Raw genomic sequence first — 26,689 nt, 5'->3', positions numbered from 1 at the left:
CGGTAGCTTTGTTTATGATGCCACATTTGGGCGTATGCATGTCCTGCCACAGCTACCGTATACCTCTGTTCGCCCCCCTCCCCCATCCCTCTGGCACTGTGGCTATGGCTATGGTTCTGGTTGTTGTTGTTGTTGATTGTGGGGATAGTGGCCCCTCAAGCTGTACGTGTGAGTGGTTTTAGTGTTGTTCTGGATTTTTAAGTTGTTTTCGTTGTCCTGGGCTTGTTTGTGTTGCCTTTTTGCAACACCCTCCATCCTCCAACCTCCACGCACCACCCTTCCATGGCACTACTCCCCCCGCTTGCACAGGTAAGGCAGCTGACACCAATTAAGCTTGAATGTTGCTGCTGTTGCTCCTGTTTGTTCGTTCGTTCGTATGTTGGTTAGTTAGTTATGTAGTCAGTTTTGTCTGTGCGTTGCATGTTTACAGTTGCCACAAAACATAATTTTTGTTTAGACAAAGCTTCTTCCTCTTCTACTACTAACTACTACCACTACTACTACTCCTGCTGCTGCTGCTTCTGTTTGTGCCTATCCTATTTCTAACACATAAAAAAAAAAACACATTAAGAAATCGTTGCTCCGACATAAATTTACCCTGCATCCATATATGTAGTAAATTTTCTTCGCTCTCGATTAGCTATCGATCAATTCTGATATGTGAAGGAACTTGGTAAGCTTTAGAACGATTTCGAATCTATGGGTATGACGATGAATAAGTTAAGTTCGTATTATCTTGACTTTCAGACAGACAGCCATGGCTGGATCAGTTAAATTATCAAGAATTTAAATACTCATTCGTTTCGGTAATGGCTTCTGTTATCCTATGCAGGGTATACAGAGTATGCATAACCCAAAAACTGGGCCATAATTATTACGAATCGTTCATGTTGCTGCTGCTGCTGTGCCACACACAAAGCATCATTTTCAACAGAGTTCGGAGGCAAGGATTTTGAGGATATAATTTCCTCTTTTTTTTTTTTTTTTGGTAAAGAGTAAACTTTTTAGAAGCCAAGCAAATGGTTGTTGTTGTTGTTGCTGCTGTTGGTGGTAGCTGTTTTTAAACTGCCACGAGTTGATTAGAAAGTTTTTTTCAGTAGCCGTAGCCACATCCACATGCACATCCTCCTCCTCCCCCCTTTTGCCACTCCCCGCTGCTGTTGTTGGTGGCAGCTTAGGAGGTCGCTTGCTCGCTCGCAATATTCCAAGTGAATGGGGGAACCTCAATCCGTGGTTTCTGGCTGAGTTTAGCTTATCGCTTGGTTGCTTTGTCGCTAAGCATAAACTAAACACAATCACACACACATACACACATCCACATCCATATAGCCATCCCATGTATGTATGTACATATGTGTGTATATAAAACTTTTCCTAATTAATTTTTAATGTGTGCAAAATGTTTTGTAAATAAGCATATAAACTGTTTGTTAATGCTTTTTTTCCATCCATATAACAACACCGGAAAAGGGTAAGGGGTCCAGAATTACGAAGGAAGGAAACAAGCAAGATTTGAAAGCATTCAGATTAACTAAACACTTGTGTTAAATTATTTTTTTGTTTGTTTAACAATGTCACTGGGTCTATTTATTGGTCCTTCTTATATTCTTCTTATAATATATTTTTTATTTTTGCCAACTTAGAAGGAAACTTTTAGCATTGGTTGTGTTTGTTTTGTAAGTGTTCGCTAAACTCAAGAGATTAGAGAAATTTGCATTTATAATGGTAGAAAAACATTCTATTAAGCCATTAAATAAACTTTTCTTATTCAATTTAAGCAGTCAAATTAACGTTTTAAATTTTATCAGAGAATTTTAAGCTATTTTCTATGTTTTGTTAGTTTTAAAAGCAATAATCGTTTTTAAGCCCTTTTTTTATGATAATCATTTAAATTTTTAACCCCGAAAAGTAAGTTTTCAAAAAAGTTATGCAACTTTGATGAATCCTCATACTGACAAAAAAAACTTTCATTTAAAGTTACTGAGCTAAAAATCCGATTTTTTATTGAACCCTCCCCGAAAATATTTTCTAAACCCGTCAGTTAGAAAAATATACAAAAAATTTACTTACCCGGAAAAACATTTAATCGAAATTAATTCAAATGTGAAAGCATGAAGTTCGATTTCGTTCTGAAATTAGAAAAATATTTGTTTATCAAACTTTAAATTAAATCTATTTTCTAAGCTACATCTTAGTCTATTTGTTGTTTTGCATTCAAAATGAAATCTTGAATATATGTTGAATCTTCTTGTTGGCCAATTCAATTCTTTGTTTTAAAATTTTAAAGAAGTTTTGGAATCTGTTGCGTCTAACAAACTATTTGTTAGTAATGTTTGTAAGAAGGGCCAAAATAGGACATTATAAAACCTGTTTAATAGATAACAAAAACTGCTTCGACTTTCCATAAGCATACCTCTGGATGCACAGGTTTTTGTGTGTGAGGTTGTAAAATCCCCGGATCGTCTCCTGATTTCATAAATTCTGGACAAGATTAGCAAAAACCGAGTTCTTATCTGAATTTGATTGACACTGATGCTGGAATCAGTGTACTCAAGTGAGTTCCGTTGATCTTAACATCATTTTGGTTTATTAATGAATCTCTCTCTTTAAAATTTCAACATCAAGCAAACGATTTTGCATATATTACGACTCCTTTTCGCTTTGTCGCTTTGGCCGGTTTTTTCTTTTGGAAAGCAATCACAAATCCTTTTCACAAACTTTGCCTTGGAAGAGGACCACGCCCACACTTCTGTGGCAACACATCCACGATGTGGACAGAAAAAAACTATTGGACTAATTGCATATGACAATTGCCCCTACCAATACCAATTCGAATTCAAATCCAAATCCAAACCCAATCCAACTGAAAGGCACATGCATTCACCCGCATAAGAGAGGAGAAAGTAAAAAGAGAGTGAGTTGGCAGCTTGAAGCAAAAATTGATTTACCCTGCCAACAGATAGAGGCGACCCCGTGCTCATCCTCATCCCTATCCCTATCCCCATTGACGTCCTCGTCCTATACACTTTGCCTGTCATGCTAGGTCGTCATGTTTGTTCACTTCTTCTCCTCACTATGCGATAGAGAGCTCTGTACCACGAAACTCATCTCCTCTCGTCTCTTTTCTACATTTTTGCAGAGATTTGCGTTTCAATCATTTTGAGAAGCTGCCGGCGAATGCATTTAGTGGTCTGGGACAGCTGACAACTTTGTTCCTCAATGAGAATGAGGTGGCGCATCTAGAGGATGGAGCCTTTGATGGTCTAACAGCATTGAGGTTCCTCTATTTGAACAATAATCGCCTAAGCCGCTTACCGGAGAACATCTTTCAACATTTGTCGCGACTAGAGACACTGTAAGTAACGACCAACAGGACAGCAAAAAAAAAAAAAGAAGCAATCGCCTAGGAAATTCTAATTATATATACATATATATTGATTTCATTTTCTTTCTCTCTTAAGCTATTTGGAAAATAATGACCTATGGCAATTGCCCAACGGTGTCTTTAGTAATCTTCCGCGTCTCAATCGACTGTAAGTATTCCAATCAATATACATATATACATATGTATATATGTATATTGAAAATCTAATAAATTTTGATGAAACCTCTTTTACTGACTGAATCGCCCTGTACTCATTTCCTATGCAGTTTCCTCTACAACAACAAGCTGAATCAATTGCCAGTAGATGGATTCAACAAATTGCATAGCTTGAAGCGTCTGAGATTGGATGGCAATGCCATTGATTGCAATTGCGCCGTCTTTTCACTCTGGCGGCGCTGGAATTTGGATGTCCAGCGTCAGTTTGTGACCATAACATTGAGCTGTGCCGAGCCCAAAGCCTTGGAGCGTCGAAGCTTTACCAGTCTCAGTGAGCAACATTTCGAATGCGGTAAGCTGACTAAAAGGGCTTTTAAGCGATGCCTAGCTAACAGAGGCCTCCAATTGCAAAATGAGTTTTCGCATAGACAAACTTTGGCATGGGATTTGGTGTAGGACTCACACTTTAGGTGAAACATATTCACTCTCTTTGGCGTCCATATTTCCATAATACTCACTCACTTTAGCTGATCCGGCCCTGCATGCTAAACTTTCATTTAACTTGCAAAAACAAGCCAAAGGATAATTAGAAAACTTGTGCAACTTTTTAAGAGGCTATACCCAGTGTGACACTTTTCGAAAATCGATTTCTTTCTTTGTCTTATCTAATGGTGCATACATTCGAGAATAGCCAGAATATGAAATGTCATCATGTCCGTATCTTTAATACTCTTTATACAAAATAAACAGCTTGATATGAGATCATTTGAAAGTGAAGCTCTTAACACAAAATATATGTATACCATATCTAGATAGACGATTAACACCCTGGTAGAAGACTGATCAACTTGAAATGTAATTGTTATTGATGTTGCTTTCAGCTAAACCACAATTGCTGGTATCCCCGCGAGATGTTGAGGCAATTAGCGGTGAATTGGTTCAACTTGATTGCGAAGTTAGCGGCCTGCCGAGACCTCAAATCACTTGGATGCACAACACCAATGAGATCAGCGAGACTGAATCCAAGACACAAATCCTCTTAAGCGGCACACTGGTGATACACGATGTGAATGCCAATGACATGGGCATCTATCAGTGCCTTGGTCGCAATGAGATGGGCGAAATAAAGTCACAGCCTGTGCGTCTGGTGGTGGTGGCAGAGACGGAGGCGGCTGGGCATGGCAATGGCAATGGGAACTCCGACAACAAGCTACGCAATAGCAATCAGGTGTGGGCGGATACGGAATCGCCACCACAATTCACCCATCAGCCGCATGACCAAATTGTGGCTCTTCATGGTGGTGTCGAGCATGTGCTGCTCGATTGCTCAGCCTCCGGCTGGCCACAGCCGGACATACAATGGTTCATCAATGGTCGCCAGCTAACCCAGTCCACCAGCACACAGCAATTGCAGGCGAATGGCAGTCTGATTCTGGTCCAACCCACACAAATGACAGCGGCCACGTATTGCTGCGAGGCGCGGAATCGTCTGGGCAGTATTCAGGCTACAGCACGAATCGAGGTGAAGGGTGAGTACAGAGGACAACATGGACATGGACACAGACATGGACACGGACACGGACACAGACACGGACACGGACTTGGACTCGGACAGGGACACGGATTGCATTTCACTCACTGACACAACTGTCGCGTTTTACTCAATTTGCAGTCGATTTAATTTTTGTTTTGCCCTCGGCCCTCGTTGGGCAAAAGGATTGCTGTCGGGTGTTGGGTTTCTCTCGCTATCTCCCTCTCTCTCATCTTCTATCTGCTGTTTTTATTGCACTTGTTGATGGGTGTTGGTGGACTTTGGCATGGAGTTTGTTTACCAAATCACAGTAGAAAAAACATATTCATATGTATTGATTGATCGAAATTACTCAATTTCAAGTATTAAACAATGGGTATACATCCTTCAAATATATCAAACAGAGAGTAAGCGTTCAATCATAGATAAAAGATATCACTCAGAGTCTTTAAATTCCAGTTTTAGATGGTGTGATTAGATTTATCTGGATTTAATTTATATTTATAGCTGAAGAGCTTCTTTTTGGAGTCACTTTCTATTCAAACAAAAGGTTTTCATGTCATCCGCATACCAATCTAACGATCTTTCTTAAGCTCAGTTGAATGGGATCATTATTTTCTTTAACTATCTCAGTTCTGAGGGAGTATACTCCATTTCCTTAAAGTGCAGTACAGTTCTAGCTTCTCCTTGGTCGAAAAAAAAAATGAAATAACACTTTGCTCTTGGTACTATTATTATATTTTTTCTCATTCGTTATGTTGAACATTTGAAGCGTTTGTACGTGACTGTACTTCATGGCTATTAAAAGAGGGCTAGACAGAAATAGAGCGAGAAATGGGAGAGATGAATGGAATGGGTTGGGCAAAAAGCGAAAGAGTTGGAGAAGAAGAGTTTAAAGAGATACAAAAGTGCCTCAATAACAATGGGTCATTATAAATTGCGGTTTGATTTCGCACATTTTGCAAAATTAAAAGCGGAAAAATTATAAACTATTATGCAAAAATGAAGGAGTGGAGTAAGGAGACGGTGGGTAGGGAGTGACTCCACATTTCCGCCTACCTTAACTAACCCAACTGTCACGGTTACTTTTTGGCCCCAATGAAAGCAGTCAGGCATGGAGAGTAGCCTGGTCAGCATAATTAAGCCAACAAATATACAAGCAAACAACACACAAACAAACAAACACACAAACACACAGGGAGAGAGAGAAAGAGCAAGCACACAGTAAAAATGGCGGCCAAAAAGTATGCAATGAAATTTATATTTTGCATATTATGCATACGACCCGTGGGACGCCAAACGACGAAAAGACGAGAAACGCAGTCGAAATTTATACCGCTGGCGTTTTGTGGCTTGTTTGCGTTTGCATTTGTGTTTGTTGTTTGCTGTTTGCCGTCTCTTGTTGTTGTTCTTGTTGCTTTTTAGAGCAAGCAAAATTTGCTTAAATCGTTTTCGTACGCTCTGTTAAACCCTTTTTGCAGATTTACCCGAAATTCTAATGGCACCACAAAATCAAACAATCAAACTGGGCAAAGCTTTTGTACTGGAATGTGATGCCGATGGCAATCCATTGCCTACTATCGAATGGCAGTTCAATGGCCAGCCATTGCTCGAAAGCACCAAGGATATTTTATTGGAGAACGAGAACACCGAACTGGTTGTTAGCATTGCCAAGGAGCATCATGCTGGTAAGTACAGACGAATTGGCCGTTATATATACATATAAATATGTACATATATACGTTTTGCAGGCATATACCGCTGTGTGGCTCGCAATGAGAACGGCGAGACAAGTGCCGAGGCCGCAATTAAAGTGGAAGCTTCGCAATCCCCACCTCGTCTGGCCATTGAGCCAACCAATTTGGTGGCCATAACTGGCACAACCATTGAGCTGCCCTGTCGTGCCGAGCACCCCGAAGACGGTCTGCAGGTGAAAAAAAATAATAATACTCCATTTCGCTCGATTTTGTTTGCTTTGGCCACTTGTTGAGAGGCCCTCTCCTTCCACCCAGTCACTCTGGTTCATTCGTTTTCGTTCTTTTTGTCGTTTCTTTTGCTTTGCAGATTACTTGGCGACAAGATGGACGTCTGATTGATCCGCATGTCCAGGCGATAGAGAAATATCAAATAAGTGGTGCCGGCAGTTTGTTTGTCAAGAATGTGACCATTCTTGATGGCGGACGCTATGAATGCCAGCTAAAAAATCAATTTGGTCGTGTCTCGGCATCCGCTTTGGTCACCATAAGGTAAGTTTATACCCACCCTCTCGCCCATCTCGACATCTTTTATGAAGATGCCAAAAGGGAAATGCAAAAGAGTGAAAAATCAAAAGTAAATAGTTCACAAAAACTTTAATTGTGCAAACGGTTAAGCAAAAAGGCAGCAAAACAGAAGCAGCGCCCATAAAACTCCATTAAAAGGGAAAAGGAACAACTTTTACTCAAAGGAAGAGTAAAGACCAACAGCAACAGCAACAGAATAAAAAAAAAAAGGGAAGAAAGGGAGAGAGAGGGGTTAAAGAAAAACCATAACAGAAACCGTAAGAAAAAGGCCTGTGGAAAGGCTGTAGATGTAGATGAAGCACTTAAAATGCATTTAAGTGTGCGGTAAACTTGTTTAATTAATTGAAAACAGAAAAAAACGCAACCAAAATGCGGGGGAACACCCGCATCCACAGTGATTCAAGATACTCAATTAAACGTATCACAAAGAAATCAATCATAATTTAATCACATTGAAACGGTAATAGGTAAGTGAATTATATTATGGTAGTTTTCACTAGGGGAAGGGATAATAACATTTGGATTAGTTTATGCAAATTACACATACGCCCCATGGGACCACTATACAAACACTTTTCTAACATTATAAAATCTATTAAGATGAAAGTTTTGGTTACTCTCGGATTTTGATCCACTGTGCGGACATCAGTTAAACTGCATATAAAATATGCACTCAAAAAGCAAACTCAAAAAACGAACCAACAACCAACAAAAAGAACACCAAAAAAGCGGCAAACGAAAGCACAAAAGTTGGCAGAACCAAAAACGTGCTAAGCCAGAACAAGGAACGTGACAGAGACAGGGCAGTCGAGAGGTAAGCGGGTACAAAAGGGTGAGCAGGGAAGGACCCATCAGCCCTCAGTAAGACAACCGCACAAGTTAGCCAAATTGCCCAAATTGAAATTGAGTTGACAAGTTGTGTTCTTGCCTAGGAATTGGGTGTGTTAACGGACCCCCAACCCAATCTACCGCTTTCTCCCGCGTTCCCGTTCTCATTCCCATCACTAACTTCATCTTTCTCTTGCTTGCTTGCTTCCTTCTCCCTCCCTCACTCTCTCACTCTCTTTTGTCGTTAAAGTTTTCAAAACTGGTGTTCTTGTTATTGTTGTTATGCTTGGGAAAATAAGAAGGGAGAGAGACATACAGACAGACAGGCAGACAGATAGAGAGCGGAATTTATAGAGCAAATGTCGTTGAGGATATTCACGTAAATTTTATGCCACAGGCCGTAAATCAATTTGATTCTCTCTCTGTGTCTCTGCGTAGGTTGAAATGGAGAGCTGCGGGAGGTGGTGATTGGGTTTTTTGACAAAGACAAAGAAATAAACCAATGCAGAACCACAAAAGCAGCCACAAGACGAAGCTTTTTGTGTTTTTCTGCTTACGCAGAACATTTTTAAATGCATAATATAGCAGCAGATGAGCAAAAGAGATGCACCCAAATGCCCTCCCCACTTATATAAGTGTGTGTGTTTGTGTGTGTGTGGGGCTATGTATGGGTTTCTGATTGGAAGTAGGACTCGCCGGCTGAGACGGAGGCTTACAGTTGTTAGTTGCGCCAGCAGCATTAGAGACCAGAGCAAAAACTTTACTCATTACGCTGCCAACCTCAGTCGCCAGACCGCAGCAAAGAAAAGGCAAAAATTGAAAAACAAAAAAATAAAAAAAAAACCCAAACCTTAAAAGTGAAAAACTATGTTGAAGACGGAAACCAAAAACAAAAAAGAAAGCAACGATGAGAACAAGAAGAGTCTCCAAACAAAAAGAGTGAACGAAAACCGCGCTGAAAGCCCCAAGCCAAACTACAAGACAATGATGGGGGAGCAGGGAGAGAAGGATATCAACAAAAGGCTAGAGCGTTTAGGAGTGGCGAAGAGACCAGCAGTAGTCAGCAGCCACCAACCAGCTCAGAGCCACCAGCCGGCAGCAGTCACCACACAGAAATCCGCCTAAGTTGTGGTTAATGCCTGGCGTAAAACAAAAGCTTATCCTGTTACTGGCAGCAAGCAGGAGGCTCCTGGTTCCTGGTCCGTGGTCTTTCGTTGCTCTCCTGTTGTTGTTGCTTGATAGTGGTGTTGGTGGTGGTGGCTTCAGGTTTGGTTTTGGCCCAGTACTGCTAGCCACGGAAATACGTTACCATATGCCACACAGCATGTGGCATAGAAACACCAACACACACACACACACGCGCACACCCAGGAAGAACCCACGAACAAGCGAAAAGAAATGCAAAGAAAAAACAAAACCAAAAATAAAACTACATAGTGTTGTTTCCCCAAAGTTCCTTTCTCTTTTCCCACTTCTCTTTTTGTTTAAAAGTTTTTTTTTTTTTAAGGACATGACTATTTGAAAGAATGCTCTTACTAAATCAACTAGAACTTCCTTTAAATAGGTTTATTAGAAAAACATACAAAACTCATAAAATTAAAAATAGGTAAAATATTTTTTAACCAATTAAATTTAAATTTACTCTTCTCAATTTTAAGTTAAATGTCAATCGCTTTTGTTATTAAGGCTAAATTCGAATACCCAGTTCGGCTGTCAAGAGAATTTCGAGAAAAACATTCGGAATCCGAAACAAAAATAGGACTGAACTTAACTGAATCTTACAGGACAGCTATTAATTAATTTTATAAGGATATAGTTTAAGGATATAGTCTATAAAGCATTTATGGCTGATTTTCAAGAACCTACTTATCAGGTGGTTGGATCAGTAAATATTTTTGAAAGATCATGATTTTCTAGTAACTTTTAATACAATCTAACTTGCATAGTTTTGCACAAACTCTTGGTGAAATAACAAATGCTCCACAGAAATGGCCACCGCTTACAGTTTAGTTTCGCACGATGACGTGGCATAAAAAGAGTAACCGCAGGCAAATGGGTTGGAGTGGGAGAGGGGGAGGCTGCCTACATCCCATAGTGGTAAGTAGTCTACTACTACTACCACTAGCTCAGCGGGGTCTATGGAGTTGGCTGTGGTGCAACAGGGTGTGTATTATGGTCGTTAAGTTATTACCTCTACCTCACCCGGCCCCTAGACTCAACAGCAGGACCAGCTCTAGCCTCTAACACAATGGCAAAGTTTACACAGGCGAAAGTTTTTCAAAAGGGAAATTCCTTTAACGACAACAACGACAAAGACGAGGACGGGGACGAGGACGGGGACGAGGACTGGGGACTGAGGGAAAACTGGCAGAACTGGGAGAAACTGGGCGACCGCGAATAGCGAAACAGAAGAATGTAAGGCATGAATTGTTGTTAATGCTGTGAGCGCGGCTCGGATTTTGCCTTTGCCACATAATTTTCGCATGCTGCTGCTGCTGTTGCATTGCCACCAAGTCAGAATGGAGGACACAGGCAAGCGACTGCCCCTAGGATAGCAGGCAGCAGAAAAAGCTGAATTTTCAAAAACTGTGCAACAGAGGAAAACAAAAAAAAACTACTGCCCTTTTATTATTACACATTGCCGACGGTTTTTAATGACTGTTAGGAGAAGGTGGCATCTCACACAGCCATTTGCTGACGTGTTGGCATTATGGTAATTAATAAAAATGTGCAAAACTTTATAATGAAAGGAAAAAAAGGGGGGGGGGAAGGCAAGGAATGGTATCCTACTTACCCGAGTAGATTACACAAGATTTTTAAGTATATCCCTCTATTTGTTCTTTTTCCAGAAACAATGTGGATTTGGCTCCAGGAGATCGTTACGTACGCATTGCGTTCGCCGAGGCGGCCAAAGAGATCGATGTGGCCATCAATAATACACTGGATATGTTGTTCTCGAATCGTTCGGCCAAATCGCCACCGAATTATGGTGAATTGTTGCGTGTGTTCCGTTTTCCGACTGGCGAGGCCAGGCAATTGGCTCGGGCGGCAGAGATCTATGAACGGACTTTGGTTAATATTCGCAAGCATGTGCAACGTGGCGATAATCTGACCATGGATAGCGAGCAATATGAGTTTAGGGATTTACTATCACGCGAGCATTTGCATTTAGTGGCCGAACTGTCCGGTTGTATGGAGCATCGCGAGATGCCCAATTGCACCGATATGTGCTATCATTCGAAATACCGCAGTGTAGATGGAACCTGCAACAATTTGCAGCATCCCACATGGGGGGCATCCTTGACGGCCTTCCGTCGCTTGTCCCCGCCCATTTATGAGAATGGTTTCAGCATGCCGGTGGGTTGGACCAAGGGAATGCTCTATGCTGGCTATACGAAGCCAAGTGCTCGCCTTGTCTCGACGACATTGGTGGCCACGAAAGAGATAACTCCGGACGCTAGGATAACCCATATGGTTATGCAGTGGGGACAGTTTCTGGATCACGATCTGGATCATGCTATACCCTCGGTTAGTTCGGAAAGCTGGGATGGCATTGATTGTAAGAAATCATGCGAAATGGCTCCGCCATGCTATCCGATCGAGGTGCCGCCAAATGATCCTCGAGTGGTCAATCGCCGTTGCATTGATGTGGTTCGTTCTAGTGCCATTTGTGGCTCAGGCATGACATCCTTGTTCTTCGATAGTGTCCAGCATCGTGAGCAGATAAATCAATTGACCTCCTACATAGATGCCTCACAGGTTTATGGTTATAGCAGTCCATTTGCCCAGGAGTTACGTAATCTCAGCACAGACGACGGGCTCCTGCGAGAGGGCGTTCATTTTCCCAAGCAAAAGGCCATGCTGCCATTTGCTGCCCCTCAAGATGGCATGGATTGTCGTCGCAATTTGGATGAGAATAAAATGAATTGCTTCGTCTCTGGAGATATTAGGGTAAACGAGCAAGTCGGTCTGCTAGCCATGCATACCATTTGGATGCGCGAACACAATCGCTTGGCAACTAAACTAAAAGAGATTAACCCACATTGGGATGGCGATACTTTGTACCAGGAGGCCCGTAAGATAGTTGGCGCCCAAATGCAGCACATCACATTCAAGCAATGGCTACCCCTTATCATTGGCGAGAGTGGCATGGCCAAATTGGGTGAATATAAGGGTTATAATCCCCAAGTGGAACCCAGCATAGCCAATGAGTTTGCCACAGCCGCTTTGCGTTTTGGTCATACCATAATTAATCCCATTTTGCATCGCTTGAATGAGACATTCCAGCCCATTGCCCAGGGTCATCTGCTGTTGCACAAGGCATTTTTCGCTCCTTGGCGGTTGGCCTATGAGGGTGGTGTTGATCCCTTGATGAGAGGAATGCTGGCTGTGCCTGCCAAACTTAAGACTCCTAGCCAAAATCTCAATACCGAGTTGACTGAGAAGTTGTTCCAAACGGCTCACGCTGTTGCCTTGGATCTGGCTGCCATTAATATACAACGTGGCCGCGATCATGGTATTCCTGGTTACAATGTCTATAGGAAATTCTGTAATCTTCCTGTGGCCAAGGACTTTGAGGATCTTGCCGGTGAGATAAGCAGTCCCGAGATTAGACAGAAAATGAAAGATCTGTATGGTCATCCAGATAATATTGATGTCTGGCTGGGTGGTATTTTGGAAGATCAGGTTGAGGGGGGCAAGGTGGGACCTCTATTCCAGTGTCTATTGATAGAACAGTTCCGACGTCTGCGAGATGGCGATCGTTTCTATTACGAGAATCCCAGTGTCTTCTTGCCCGAGCAACTAGTCCAGATTAAGCAATCAAATTTCGGTCGTGTCCTGTGCGATGTGGGAGACAATTTCGATCAGGTGACTGAGAACGTATTTATCTTGGCGAAACACCAGGGTGGCTATAAGAAATGCGAAGATGTGGCCGGTGTTAATCTATATCTCTGGCAAGATTGTGGCAATTGCAACAGTTTGCCGCCCATTTTCGATACCTACGTACCCCAAACGTATGTCAAGAGGCGTCAAAAGAGAGAGATCTCAGAGAAGCATGACACTTCTACCACTGCCGAAAGCTATGACAGTTCCCTGGAGGCCTTGTACGATGTGAATGAAGAACGTGTCAGTGGGCTGGAGGAGCTCATTGGCAGCTTCCAAAAGGAATTGAAGAAGTTGCACAAAAAACTACGAAAAGTGGAGGAGGCTTGCAATGCCGGTGATGGGGATCAACCACAACTGCAACAACCTGTGCCCCAGATAGTCCAGCTGGCACCAGCCCCAGCGCCAGTTTCGATGAAACCCAAACGCAGTCACTGCATCGATGATAATGGCACTACGCGTCTGAATAATGAGGTCTGGTCACCGGATGTGTGCACAAAATGCAATTGCTTCCATGGCCAAGTGAACTGTTTGAGGGAAAAATGCGGTGAGGTTAGCTGCCCCGTGGGCATTGAACCCTTGACGCCGCCCGAGGCCTGTTGCCCACATTGTCCTCCTGCTGTGGCTGCTCCTCCATCCCCGCCACAGAAGTAAAATCATCCCAAAAATATGCATATCGACTTAACAATTAATCCGTAGTAGCCACATTAAATCTAATCGCACATAAAAAAGAAAATAAACAAAACGAAAACAAATTAACTAACAACAACAATGTACTGCTACACAATGTAATAAAATAAAGCACATTCAAATCTCTTAGAGGATGTTCTCTTTCTTATGTGATCTACTTGAAGTTCACATACTTTGTATGGCTGCCTTTGGCTATCACCGAGTTATCCTTCTTATGCTTTAGTATGCAATCAATAAAGGCTAAAGTTCTTCCAGCTCTGATTGTATTGGCCTCAATCACAACATCGTCACCCTCGCGGGCACCTTTCAGGTAGCTGACACTGATGTCAACCGAGACACCTGGATGACAGGGCTTGGACATTAAAGCGTAAGTAGTTATCATATCCACCAGAGTGGCAGTGTATCCACCATGTAGTCCTCCGGCTCTGTTCAGGTGCTCCGGCCCAACTTTGAATTCCGCAGTGCAGATGCCATCGCCTCCGCCTGTGATTTGTACCTGAAATCAAATATATTTTATTTCTATGGTATTAATGGATGAGCCATGCGGCCTTACTTTCTCCAGATGCCGCTCGAATCCGGTGGCTTTGGTTATTATCTCGGTTATGTGCTTAGCAAACTCCAAGCCTTTCTTGCGTGTGCCCATGCTGATAGATTACGAAACGAAAAACAAAAATATCAAAAGCTACTTTAATCAACAGCAATCGAGTCGACATGTGCTCACCCCTTAACACACTGCCATTGGGTTTTATCCCATTAAATAAACTAATTTTTAAGCTCTTACGATCGGTCTACGTTATTCATTCTATGAAAAACTTACATGTTTCCAATATTTGTGTCGCAAAAAAAAAACGATTACAGGGTAGCAAGCAATGTAAATAATAACAGCTGATTCGGCAATTATCGATAACACAGCGTGTTTTTAACGGCTTTTTGAATGCAGTACAAATTTATTTTTGTAGACAAAGTAGACTCTTAGCTTGTAATTCCAAATGAATAATTTTCTAAGACTCTAAGTCCACAAATTTGGTTTGTCCACCAGTGGCAATCACTTTGCCATCCGATTTGCGTCTTAATACACATTCAATGTAGGCCATTTTTCTGCCTGCTCTCACTGTGTTTGCATCCACCTCGACCACATCGCCAGGCTTGGCTCCTGTTAAGTAGCTAACATTTAAGCTGGATGTTACTCCAGGATGCGAGCCCTTGGACATTAAAGCATAGGTAGTAACATTATCCAATATGGTGGCAGTCAAACCACCATGCAAGGATCCCATGCGATTGAGATGTTCTTCCGCCACAGTAAATTCACCGACACAACGTCCATCCCCACCGCTGGTGATTTTTATCTGCAATTTGAAATTTAAGATGAGCGGCGATTGAACAATAATCGATATATTATTACAGTGTTGAGTACTGCTAAACGGCAGATTTCAAGTTAAGCTACATTTGGCGTTGCCAGAGTGTTTGATATTTTTAAAATTGTATGTTCTTTTTTGTAAATTGTACAAAAACTAGAGGAAAAATCTACCAGCAGCATCCACAGAATGGTTTCCTTTCGTTTGATACTAAATGCATATACCTAAAGACTGTTTTGAGCCAGAATATCTTATGTAAATAATAGCCGCAGCTCATCAGCTGTTCTATCAGCATCATCGGTTTTGTTTTCGGCATGTGCGTCGTTTTAATTCGTTCTCTTACCATTTGTGTTACTCGATCAAAACTTTTGCCTTTAGTGAGGTAATCGGCCACTTGTTTAACGAAATCCAAGCCTTTTTTCGTTGACGCCATTTTTCGTTGATCTCAGTGACTATTTTATGGACTGAACTTTGCTACCCGCAATGCCAAGAGCTACTGACACCGACATCGGGGAGGACCATCTTATAGACGAGCATGGTAATGGGGTAGGGAAACTTAAAAGGGAAGAGAGGGATCAAAGCACGCTCCCACTCACACACACAAACGTATTCTCGTTTTTGTTTTGCTTGCGTTCTTCCCTCATTTACACTAGTGAAACAAATTTTGAATTGCTTGCAGGTGGCGCCTTGAAATTTCGCACTTTTTACCGAGGAAGTGTAAAACAAAATTCGGTCCATGAATTTCTATCGTCTACCATAGATGGTGACAATATAGCCCTCCTGGGATCGACAACGACTCTCGTTACCCTAGAGATGACGAGCAAAGCAAACTGCCGGCTTCCCTTTCCCTTTATTGTCGCAAGTTCGAATTTACCCAACAATGGACGCAGACCCTTAGATGAATTGGCCAAACAAGCAAATCTCCCATTTATCTATGAACAGTGCCATGTTCTGGAAGCTCAGCAGTTTACCTTGGAGCCCGTTTATGTTGCAATCTGCTCGACAGAACTACCAAAACCCAAACTGATAGCAGCCAAATGGTCACCACAAATAATGCCCAATAAAAAAATGCTTTTGGCCTCTCTTAATAGCCATGGAGTATTCCTGTTGCTCACTAAACCAGTAGAATGTACACGCTGGAAGGAACTAAATGGTCTTGATGTGGCAGTCCACCTAAGAGACGTTTTGCAGAAACCGTATAAGGTGAATCCTTCAGAGATAAAAAGTTTTCAAGATTATCAAAATTTTATAGATCGCAGTTGGATCACCATAATGGCCTGGGGTCCAAGCAAATTTCATTTTTTAAATCACACTCTTATATTGGGCACTGCAAGTGGACATATTTGGGTGCTTATTCTGTCTCCGGATTGTAGGCGTCTTGTTGATCACTGGCAAATGCAGACGGATTTGAATCGCATCTGCTTCATGCAAGTATTCCAGGATCTGCTACTGGTCGGTGATGTCAATGGTCTGGTTAATCTATATAACTTCGCCTCCGAATCGCTGGAATTGACATTGGTTAAGAATCTTTGGTTGAAACCAGATCGCATGGGTATACAGCAAGCTGAGATAACGTATTGCAGAAATAGAAATTGTACCTACATTACATTTTGTAAAGGAGCACATCTGCTCACCTGGTGTGAACAGAGCGATGGCAATTGGCTGGAGACACGCCTCTACGTGGGCGGCATGAAGATAACAGGTAATAAAAAAAAATACGAACCTTGTGTAAATTGTAATTAGACTGTATTTATCTCACTATGCAGCTCTTGCGGGAATAACCAGCGACAGCTACGTCTTGGCCACGGCTCAGAGTAAAATCTACCAAATTGAAGTGGTTCACAAGTCCAACAATCATTTGTCTCTTACCATGAAACCTCTGCAGATAAAAGGCTGTGAAAATTATCAAATACTCGGGCTATTTAACAGTCGACATAAGAATCTGTATACGGCAGTCCTTTCACCGAAAAAGGAGTACTTGCAAACTACTTCGAAGTTGCGAAATAAATTGCATGTGCATGTGGGCAGCATACACCAGCGTGATCCCTTGATTCAGCTCGCAGCCAATCTAAAACTTAATGAGCCCATAAATTCCTCTGCCGATCTGCTGGCTGAGGTTCGCCTCACTTTGTTCTTCAAGAAGAGTATGCAGAAATATTTAAACTTTAGTTCGCTCGAGTATTTGCAATTCCATCAGAGGGCCACAGAGGAACAGCTGCAGCATTTACAATTGGTCTACCATATCCTTACGCCCATTTATGAAATGCAAACAAAAATATTTCAATACTCCTGCCGCAATGAGAGCACCAAATGTCGAATGGATTTGCTAATTGCCATGTTGACCACAACTCACATGCGTTTGAGATTACAGTATTTGGCCAGTTTAAGTGCGAAAATTCGAACGCCATTCCAAATACTAGCCAGCCAAAAAATGTTCCAAGAATTTGCACGTTTAAAGCGGAAACTGCAAAGCAATCTCGATGCGGATGAACAGCCAGATGATATCATAACGCGGCACTTTCTTGATCAAATGGATATACATTTTGAAGATCTACGGGAACAGCTTCATGTTAAAGCGGGGAAGGATGAGCAACAGGATCAGCTGGGGCAGCCTTTACTCCTGTGTAGCATATCCTATGTTGAGGTAAAAAGTTTATATGGTTAATCATTGAATAGTTCTAATAGAGCAAATATTTTTGACCCCCCCTCCAGATGCCACTTAGTCTGGATCGTTGCTATTGCACTTTGTGCTCTCGCCCAATCTTAATGCAAATGGAGAAACTTGAACAACTTTATGAAAACGGAGCAAAAATTTTACTCTTTTGTCCATTTTGTCATGGCAGCTATCAGTCTGATTTGTTTTAATTGTAAACATTAAATTTTATTCGCAAACTAAAATATTAAGCAGTTGCACATTCAAATTAAGAAGGGAAGGGGTCGTGCATCTTAAAACTGTGAAACATAAATTATGGGACTGGTCTCAATTAGCAATATATCCTGCTCAACTTGGCGCAAATCAGACTCCAGTTTACCCTTACGCTGACGCTTAGCTACACTATCAATCAGCAGTGACATGGACTGATATTGCTTGGTATTCTCACTTAGATGTTGACGCAAACCCTCAAGTATTTCATTGCGCTCCGCCTGTTCCATAATCCGCATGCCAGGCATTTCAGGTGGTCCACCAAACATGGCAGCTGCTGCAGCAGACGCACCAGAGGCACGCCCCTGCTGGCCTCTTTTATGGCCACCACATAGCTCCTGAATTCGTGCCTCCTCCTTGTCACATATGGCACGCATTTGGGTTAACATTTTCTTTGTTTTGCTAATGTAAATGGGCACTTTACCGAAATCTTTGCGACAAATAAACTGCGGCAGCAATCCCGAATTGACTAGATTGTGTCGCGTACCCGTCGGAGTGTCCACATAACGTGGCGGTGGCGGACAAGCCACTGTTCGTTGAGCGCACTGTATATTGCGGCGTATAAAATTTGGTGGCACTTTACATTTACCATCGTCTTTGCCAGGACGCGGCAATGAGGGCACGCCTGGCCCCTTGGGACACATATGAGTGTTCTCGCGCCGCCATTTCACACCCTGATTCTTACGCAAATACGCACAAGGCGGATCCAGGGGTGTGTGGGCACAGCCCATTGTCCGATGAAAGGCCTTCTTGGCATCGGTCAGGAGACGTACTCCGTCATTTTGCATTATAACCGATTGCTTCTTATATTCCACATTCAAACGATCCCTCAAATTCTGAGCGAATCGTGTGGCCTTCTTGGAAGCTGCCAGAAAATTGGTCATTATTTACCAAAAGTGAACTCTCTCAATGACCCATACTCACCGTGCCCAAACTTGCCACCTTGTTTAGTTGCAGCCTGTGCCGCATATTCCCTTTCTACATCGAAAATGCTTTCATCGTGATGGGTTATGTATACCAAAGACATGGTCTCTGTCTATCACACCGAACGGCAATTGGAATTAACTCGAAAAAACAGCTACTGCTCAACTGAATGGGTTTTTAAGGATTAGTTTAGTGTTGTTTCCCAGTTTGTTGTTATTTATTATAGATATGTATATTGTTTTCGGTAGTCAAGTGACCCCAGGCAGACTCTGTTTATAACAAAAAACGAAACTGGTTGCTATAGTTAAACAAGAATCAAACTTTTTTACATAAAAACTCTCGGACATAATTTCGTTGTATAAATGTATGTATGTATGTAGTTAGTTATAAATGTTTTTTTTGTTTTTATTATTAAATTAAAAGCACAAATATTCAAGACACAGCTTGGTTTGCTTGCACACGAGAGAAGACTGACAATTACAATTACAGAGATAAAAATTCACATTTAATAATAATAATAATCATAATAAAAAATTAAACATTTGTTTGAATTCGTTATCATATAAAATTCGCGTTTATGTATAATAATGTCGCACATTCGTGTGCATATATGTATGTAAGTGTATAGGTTTTAGGTGTAAAATGCATTTATATAAAATACGTTGTTTTCGCAATTGGCATTGTAAAAATTAGCACTAAAATTCGCTTGTCTTGTATACATTCAGTTTTGATTTTGATTTTTAAAGCCCTAACACTTAAGAACAATAAAAAAAAAATACAAATATGATATTCATATAAATATATATATATATATGTATATCTCTTTGTATATATGCATGTATGTATAAAATAAATTAGCATTTGCTTGTGGAAGTGTTGGAAGCACAACAGATTTGATAAATGTATGTATGTATGTAAATGTATATTGTATTTGTATTTGTAGAGAAGCACAAAGTGCATAATAACTTATCACTGCTATAAGATATATGTATGTATGTATGTATATACGATATAAGATAATCTCAAAATCGCATTCAATATTTGATCGAAAAGTTATTTCGAGAAACAATTGTTCTAGAGTGACGAGGAATAATAATAATATGTACCTATAATAATTAAGCCCGTTTAAAGGACTTGAAAATCTTCTTTTCTTTTGATCGATTTGAATTTTTGAATGTTAGATAAATGGAGATATCTCCCACATTTATGTATAGGCACTACTAAAACCACGTGGACTGAAAATTATTGCACGTTGTCATTCTTCTGACTTGGAGCAGCTCCTAACTATGCCCGGTTCTATTTAGTTTCGCTACTCTCCTTATTGCGTTCCTCGCGTATACGCTTGAAGGCCTCAGTTTTGACAAAATCAACCAAATTATAGACCACCGTGCTGCGCACGGGAGCCTGAGCTGTGGCCGCTATGGCAACAGCTGCGGCAGCACTTGTACCAGCACCCTGGGTATAGAGATTACCAACACTCATACTCTGACGATTGAGCAGAGGTGGCTTATTGGTCACATCCAGATCAAAGTATTGCAATTTATGCTCTGTATGGGCTGCGGCGGGAGCGGCTGCTGCGGGAGGTGCTTGAGATTTTTGAGCTGCGGCTGCGGCAGCCACTGCTAAATAAGATGTTGACATCATGGCCGCAGCCGCCGAAGCAGTGCGCTGATGCTGCACGGAATGACTACCGGGACTATTGGGATGAGGGCGATGCTGTTGCCGGGGCAGAGTGCGCGTCTCATGGAAATAAGCTGCAGCTGCTGGCGAATGGACATCCGTTTCATGGGGCAATACCATGGATAGGGGGTGCTCCTGTCGAACGACGTGTTGCCGGTGACATAGTAGCCGATGATCCAAGCTTGAAAGTCAAATAACAAATTTGGTGAGACAGGAAAAAAAGAAAAGAGCAAGAGAATGTATTACCTTGTATGCATTTGGTTTGCATTTACGATCCACACTAGGTGGTCCAACCGCTCCACCACCAACAACGCCAACTGCTGCAGCTGCTGCTGTCTGTTGCTGTTGCAGTTGAGCTACATAAAATTTGGTAGTTAGATGCTCCATGGCTCCCACTGGCGGTTTGGCTGGAAACTCTTCGGGTGGCTTATCTTCGACAGTGGCCAAGCCACCAGAGGCTCCAGCTGCTGCTGCTACCTTTGGCTTTAGTTTACGATTTACAGGCGGACAATCCTTTTGCTCTATGAAATCATAACGAAAGACATTGCCCTCCATTTTGGTGGGCGCTGCATTTGTATAACAATGGGGGCGTGGCAGTGTACGAGCACTTGCACTAACAGCTGATGGGGATGGAATGGGACCTCCAGTGAGTGCAGCTGTTGCCGCTGCCGTTGATGATGATGATGATGAGATGGCAGCCACATCTGCCATAAGGTTGGGAGTGGAAGCTGCTATTGGGTTGGTATTATGTGGACTGGTCATGGGTCGCTCGCTAAGCAATTGATTAACATTGTAATACGGCAATTGATGCGAACGTGGAATGTCATAGCTCTCTTCGATCAACGAGGAATTGGCATGACGACGTGCCACAATGGCCGGTGAAGTGTTCTCTGTATCCGATAATTGAGGCAAATCACGTGGAATTCTAAACGACAAAGAAGAAAAACAATAGATTTACAATCAAAACTAATCGGAAATTTATAATAGTAATGTTTCCTACTTTTCATTATCCTTAAAGTCCAATATGAGATTATTTTTATTTTTCAATACTTTGGCCAACTTTTCTAATGTGTGATGTTGATCTGCTGCCTGCTTAAAAGGAGGTGGTGTTAGCACTGAAGCTGTAGATGTCACCGCATCGGCAGCTGGAGTCGTTGCTCCACCGCCACTGCCATCTTCAGGCATTTTTGAGAAACGCTGTGAGTAGGTTAAAACGAATGATTCATTTTCTATGGAACTATCCGAAGGTCGGGTACTGCGATCTACATACAAAGAAAAATCAAATATATCATATCCACTGCAATCCTTTATTGAAAACATGCTTAGCTACTTACCCACATTTTCCCTTAATGGCAAGGGATGCGCCCATTCATCGTCATCGGTAAACACACTTTCGGAATCCGAATCGGAACGTTGTTTTTGTCCAGAATTGGCATTAGCTGCCAGCTGCTGCTAAAATTCGAAGAAACATTTATATTCAAACAGTCAAGTCCAAGCATATAAATTGTTTTTGCTTACCAGGCTCAAATTGGTTATTTTGGGTGAATAGGATTGATCGTTGGTCAAATTGAGGCCAATATTATTATGACTTCTGGGTGTATCATAGAATTTGGGATCCAAATTATTTAGTGGCGTTGTGGGATTATGTGGTATATCCACACGATGTCCACTTTCTGTTAAGAATTTCGGACTACCCGAAAAGCATTCACTAATGGGTATATACGGGCCTGAAGCGGTGCTCAAAGCTGGTGAGGGAGCCTGCTGTTGGGCTCCACCCAATGACTGGGCTTGCGCCTCGGCCAAAGTCTGTTGGGTTAGAACCAAATGTTCGGGTAATTTGCGTACCACGCCATTCGAGCTTATGGCCAGCCGTGCGGCCTGTTGCTGTTCCGCTGCTTGGGCTTGAGCCTGCGCTTGGATTAGGGCACTGTGATTCAAATAAAGAGCCGTGGCTGGTGATGGCGGTGGTTGTTGTTGGGCAGCCGATAGCAAATGCTGCTGCTCGAAATTCCCATCACAGAGTAAAGTCAAACGATTGTTGTAGTCCGTGCTATTGGTATTCACGTAGACCGAGTCGGAATTGTTATTTGTGGCGGCAGCATTTGCCGGAGTCTGATGCGGCATAGGCTGTTGCTCTATTACCGCCTGTGGGCGACGCAGAAGTGTAGATGATGCACCGCCACCACCACCCTGTGACTGTTGTGCGGCAGCAGCTCCTGTCGTGGTGGTGGTGGTTCCCGCCGATGAATGCAATGAAGTGGTTGTGGTATTTTGTGTGGAATTACTTAGCCCACCACTCGAGCTAGTATGTTGCGTGCGATTGTCATCTAAAATGGTGTAGAGTGAAATATTAAAAGGTAGCCTTGACATCTTGTTTCTATGCAACTTACCTCCTGAACCTACTCCTCCTAATCCACCTGCTCCTATTCCACCGGCAGCACTTAATGGCAGCTCATTGGACTGTTTGGTATCATGCAAGTGACATACTTGGCATATACAATTCACCCAGTCCCGCATATCTTCTTCTGTTTCCGCTGCCAAATAGTAGGTACGCTTCGGTGTCTTGATATCAAACATATATTGAAACTTCTGCTTGCGATTCTCAAGACGTAGGCCGCAATCCACTTGCTCACATTGATCCAAATCGATGACACCCTTCAGTTTACGGCAATTGTGATCGGTATAGTATTCAAGGCAAAACTGTTCGGGTATCTCGCCCTGCTTCAGTGTAAACCAACGTCGACGCCAGCGCTGTAAAATGAAAACAGAAACAGAACGAAACAGAAACACAAAGTTAGTAAACAGAAATTTACATGCGAGGGTTATGCCTAAAGTTTGTGTAAGCAAAGTTTACTTTATGGAGGTGTGGCCATGACTCAATCCGTTCAATCCGGGGACAGTTGTTGAGTTTTTTTTTGTGATCTGGGATCGTCAAGTCGTCGATTTTGCCCAGGTATGTATATGCAATCTTTATGATGGGAGAGAGACAGAGGAAGAGAGAGATTCCTTGCTCGTATCACAATGACAAGCCTTGGACAGAGCCTGATATTTTTTTTTAGACGACTCATTGGCTAATTGAGAATGTTGAACTTGATCCCATACTTATGTCTTCGCCTAATCTTAAGCTTTATATTATTAAAATGAATTCAACTAAATGATTATTTTTGAGGTAGCCCTCGTTGGATTAATGTGTAGAGTGAGTGGGGGGTGGAGTGGGTGGTGCAGGTCGCTACACTGACGATTCGCTTGGTACTACATCAGCGGCTATCAGCGTATGAGTAAGCGGCATTGGATAGCTTTTCCGCGGAATTGTAAGTTTTTTGCATTGACATTTTCTTGGGTAATCATCACACACACACACAGAGAGAGAGACACACACCCAGTTGTTGATTGCTTAACAGCTGAGTGAGAGTGGGCGCCTGGTTGAATGGTTGGTTGGGTGGTTAATGCGTGGTTGGACGGACTTTAATCCTCTTCATAAAATATACACACAAAATAATAATATGCATTATTTTTGTTTCTTGCCCTTGTTGTTTGACGTGTAAGTAGAATATCATCTGCTTAATTGAATTATAAACAATAAACAAAAACCATACACACACACACACACACACAGCCGTACACAAACACAAACATCTTGCCATAAATTGGCACCCCCTAGGAGCAGAAAATACGCAGCTAATATTCTTAAGACATATGCCAGATATATGTTCATATGCATGTACATACATACATATATCATACTTAGTACAGTAAAGTCTAACTATGAGATACTATACTTCACTTAATCTTGGTTTTCAACATCAATGAATGAGTTAATCCGACTTGGATCTACCCTGTGCTTGAAAATTATTCATTTCATTTCTTAAGTTTTGTTCTTATAAGCACTTTGACGCACCTGTTAGAACGTTTCTACAGGTGTATAATTTGGCTAATTTTATTGCGATTTTAATTAAACAGTTTGATATGTGTTAGCTTCAACCAAGGCCGATTTTAGAGTTTTAGAGGTCCAGGGGCCAAGATGTTCTTCTGAAAATCCTCAGCCCTGCTTCCCATTACCCTGGCTAAAATATTCAAGTAATTGATTCTTAAAAAAAAAAAGCTATATGAAACCAAATTTGAGGCAAAGCTATCAATACTAATTAAGAACATGCGATTGTATGTATATATTTTACATACATATGTATATTGCACCTTTTTGCCTACTATGAAACCGTTTTTATGGATATTAGAAGATAGTTAATCTATTAAGCGCTAGGTGCCGCCTCGTTGCTGGCACTTGTGGCAAGTTGAAACGCGAATACCAAAGCGAGGATATTGAAAATTTATATTCTGATGGATTAGCCCCTATATAGATGTATATATACAAGAGACAAATGCGTCATTGTTTTTGTGTGTGGCACCCGTTGTTTTTGTGAGCGAGTGATATGATGGTAATATGGATGATGATGATGATGACGATGATAATCATGATGATGATGATGAGTGGCTTATCGGCAGTGCATTTACATATGTATGTAAGTATGTATATGTGTAGCTATTGCATTGCTATGTATGTGCTTATGTGTGTATACGTGCTGCTTTGGGCAATTCTTTCAACATGAAAAACACAACAAAATTTGATTAAACGCAACAGTTGCTGCTGGTAATTTAATACTTGATCAACCGGGGAGGCCAAAGAGAAGAGAAGGGCAAGGGGGGCGCTAGGGAGACTAGTAAAGTAAACATTTAACGTGAAAATTAATTAAGCGTAAATTCAGACCCCACAAACAGCAACAACGAAGAACAACAACAAAAGTAGCAGAGACCAAAACATGTTCCCACGCCAAACACACAGACACACACAAACATACACATGCACATACTTTTCATTCAACTTTTTTTCTTTCTTATTATTAATAATTTTGCTCGCATTTTTGTGGTTTGGGTTTGGGTTTGCATTTCAATCAATTTTCACTGAGCGCGTACGTCAGTCTGTCAATCATTCAATCAGCTAGTCAGTTAGTCATACCAGTCGAGTCTCTCCGCCTATTAATGAATTAAAAATGATTATCTCTGGGCAAACAACAACAACAAACAAACAAACACACACACACACATGAGGAATCCGCTTTGAGCGCTGCAAGCAAGTGCGAAAGAGAAAGAACTAAATATACGAGTAATTGTAGAAAAAAATGCCACTAACATTATTGTTTTTGGTGCGATTCTTCGTATGACTCAACTCAGTGTGCAGAAATAAAGAACTTTAACAGTAAATAACAGTTAGAAATTCCAATTTCCTTATTCTTGCAACTTGCATTTTTGGGAATGTTTATAACAGTGTGTTGATGTTTATTGATAGCGGGGGCGGTGGGATTTTGGTGCGCGTATGGATGCGGGGTATGGGGGATCGTTATAGGAAATTGCTTCTCTTGCCCAAGATGGGGAGAAATGGCGTTGAAGTTTTTTACGGATAAAATATTCAACACTTACAGCGCGCCAAATCCGTTTGGTGGGCGGTGATTTGATAAGCCAGCCCTCGTAAAATGTGCGATCCATTTTATTTAAATTTTTTCTGATTAATTTTTTCGAGTTTTCGTTTCAAGAACTAGCGGTGGGGAAAACATCGATGTCACTAGCGATGTATCAATGTTTTTGCCTTGTTATAAATATCGACATTCGGTGGTGACTATCGATGTTAGTTAAAAAACCAGTATTTGAGTAGTAATCAAAACTAGTTTTGAGTTAGCAGTCATTGTGTAAAGGGCCTTCATGCAATTCAACATAGTGTTAACGGCCATTAATTAACAGAGGGTTGTGGATAACTCGGCATTAACAGTGTGGCTAACTTTACGCACATATATTTTAAGCGTCATACAAAAATTTCTGCTGTCCTTATCGGATAGCGGTTTTTGGGGCGATTTGCTGTAGCCATAAATTGGCTAAATTGAATTCAATGATATTCCAATTTACAGCTAACAAAACTAATTTCCTGATATTTGTTTTTAATCTCATATGAATTTATATTTAAGCGGTTAAGAAATAATTTAATAATAGGTTAAACAGATATCT

At 41.5% G+C, this 26,689-nt stretch overlaps 6 protein-coding genes across 8 annotated transcripts in view; 2 read left to right on the top strand and 4 right to left on the bottom strand.

The window, feature by feature from the left end:
• Positions 1-13,885, top strand: part of Pxn (Peroxidasin) — a 31,827-nt gene extending 17,942 nt beyond the window's left edge. The window contains exons 2-9 of the mRNA XM_068286543.1: positions 3,140-3,355; positions 3,462-3,533; positions 3,652-3,893; positions 4,423-5,070; positions 6,554-6,760; positions 6,824-7,002; positions 7,137-7,318; positions 11,032-13,885. Coding sequence (XP_068142644.1) covers positions 3,140-3,355; positions 3,462-3,533; positions 3,652-3,893; positions 4,423-5,070; positions 6,554-6,760; positions 6,824-7,002; positions 7,137-7,318; positions 11,032-13,720 — 4,435 coding nt within the window. The 3' untranslated portion in view covers positions 13,721-13,885. The remainder of the gene's footprint in view (positions 1-3,139; positions 3,356-3,461; positions 3,534-3,651; positions 3,894-4,422; positions 5,071-6,553; positions 6,761-6,823; positions 7,003-7,136; positions 7,319-11,031) is intronic.
• On the bottom strand, positions 13,737-14,683 carry LOC137574297 (acyl-coenzyme A thioesterase 13). Of its 3 annotated transcripts, none has more exons than XM_068286547.1 (4): positions 14,574-14,683; positions 14,310-14,400; positions 13,930-14,252; positions 13,737-13,779 (listed from the first exon to the last, which is right to left on the bottom strand). In XM_068286547.1, the coding sequence occupies exons 2-4, from the start codon at positions 14,397-14,399 to the stop codon at positions 13,755-13,757; spliced, it is 438 nt and encodes a 145-aa protein (XP_068142648.1). In that variant the 5' UTR covers position 14,400; positions 14,574-14,683; the 3' UTR covers positions 13,737-13,754. The 3 variants fall into 3 exon arrangements, with proteins under 3 accessions (XP_068142648.1, XP_068142649.1, XP_068142650.1); XM_068286548.1 differs by having other exon boundaries at positions 14,478-14,605; XM_068286549.1 differs by lacking the exon at positions 13,737-13,779 and having other exon boundaries at positions 13,822-14,252.
• On the bottom strand, positions 14,673-15,612 carry LOC137574299 (acyl-coenzyme A thioesterase 13). Its single transcript, XM_068286550.1, has 2 exons — positions 15,455-15,612; positions 14,673-15,102 (listed from the first exon to the last, which is right to left on the bottom strand). Exons 1-2 carry the CDS (start codon positions 15,542-15,544, stop codon positions 14,758-14,760), a joined length of 435 nt encoding a protein of 144 aa, XP_068142651.1. The 5' UTR covers positions 15,545-15,612; the 3' UTR covers positions 14,673-14,757.
• On the top strand, positions 15,295-18,009 carry LOC137574295 (uncharacterized). The gene is made up of 4 exons (XM_068286545.1): positions 15,295-15,649; positions 15,791-16,813; positions 16,878-17,755; positions 17,824-18,009. Exons 1-4 carry the CDS (start codon positions 15,595-15,597, stop codon positions 17,974-17,976), a joined length of 2,109 nt encoding a protein of 702 aa, XP_068142646.1. The 5' UTR covers positions 15,295-15,594; the 3' UTR covers positions 17,977-18,009.
• Positions 17,973-19,202, bottom strand: LOC137574296 (enkurin). The gene is made up of 2 exons (XM_068286546.1): positions 18,959-19,202; positions 17,973-18,899 (listed from the first exon to the last, which is right to left on the bottom strand). The coding sequence occupies exons 1-2, from the start codon at positions 19,059-19,061 to the stop codon at positions 18,058-18,060; spliced, it is 945 nt and encodes a 314-aa protein (XP_068142647.1). The 5' UTR covers positions 19,062-19,202; the 3' UTR covers positions 17,973-18,057.
• A 105-nt stretch (positions 19,203-19,307) lies between these two features.
• Positions 19,308-26,267, bottom strand: dos (daughter of sevenless). Its single transcript, XM_068286544.1, is given in 8 exon segments — positions 19,308-20,767; positions 20,769-20,819; positions 20,885-21,563; positions 21,639-21,900; positions 21,973-22,090; positions 22,157-22,965; positions 23,029-23,389; positions 26,111-26,267. Coding segments are annotated over 8 exon segments (2,859 nt in total). The 5' UTR covers positions 26,177-26,267; the 3' UTR covers positions 19,308-20,254.
• Between the last annotated feature and the right edge of the window lie 422 nt (positions 26,268-26,689).

This window comes from Drosophila tropicalis, unplaced genomic scaffold (assembly GCF_018151085.1).
Source record: "Drosophila tropicalis isolate 14030-0801.00 unplaced genomic scaffold, ASM1815108v1 contig_443, whole genome shotgun sequence".
Classification (NCBI taxonomy): Eukaryota; Metazoa; Arthropoda; class Insecta; order Diptera; family Drosophilidae; genus Drosophila; species Drosophila tropicalis.
The sequence above is the reverse complement of the archived record's forward strand: the minus strand, read 5'-3'. Positions and strand labels throughout refer to the sequence as shown.

Bases quoted from the DNA above. Each gene is read 5' to 3' on its own strand.
- LOC137574297 (XM_068286547.1), bottom strand. From the start codon at position 14,399: ATGGGCACACGCAAGAAAGGCTTGGAGTTTGCTAAGCACATAACCGAG. The intron at 14,253-14,309 runs GTAAGGCCGCAT...ATTTGATTTCAG, and splicing joins TCGAGCGGCATCTGGAGAAA to GTACAAATCACAGGCGGAGG. The intron at 13,780-13,929 runs GTATGTGAACTT...ATGTGCGATTAG, and splicing joins GCCAAAGGCAGCCATACAAA to ATTTAATGTGGCTACTACGG.
- LOC137574299 (XM_068286550.1), bottom strand. From the start codon at position 15,544: ATGGCGTCAACGAAAAAAGGCTTGGATTTCGTTAAACAAGTGGCCGAT. The intron at 15,103-15,454 runs GTAAGAGAACGA...TTCAAATTGCAG, and splicing joins TTGATCGAGTAACACAAATG to ATAAAAATCACCAGCGGTGG.
- LOC137574295 (XM_068286545.1), top strand. From the start codon at position 15,595: ATGCCAAGAGCTACTGACACCGACATCGGGGAGGACCATCTTATAGAC. The intron at 15,650-15,790 runs GTAATGGGGTAG...AATTGCTTGCAG, and splicing joins CCATCTTATAGACGAGCATG to GTGGCGCCTTGAAATTTCGC. The intron at 17,756-17,823 runs GTAAAAAGTTTA...CCCCCCCTCCAG, and splicing joins GTAGCATATCCTATGTTGAG to ATGCCACTTAGTCTGGATCG.
- LOC137574296 (XM_068286546.1), bottom strand. From the start codon at position 19,061: ATGTCTTTGGTATACATAACCCATCACGATGAAAGCATTTTCGATGTA. The intron at 18,900-18,958 runs GTGAGTATGGGT...ATTTTCTGGCAG, and splicing joins AGGTGGCAAGTTTGGGCACG to CTTCCAAGAAGGCCACACGA.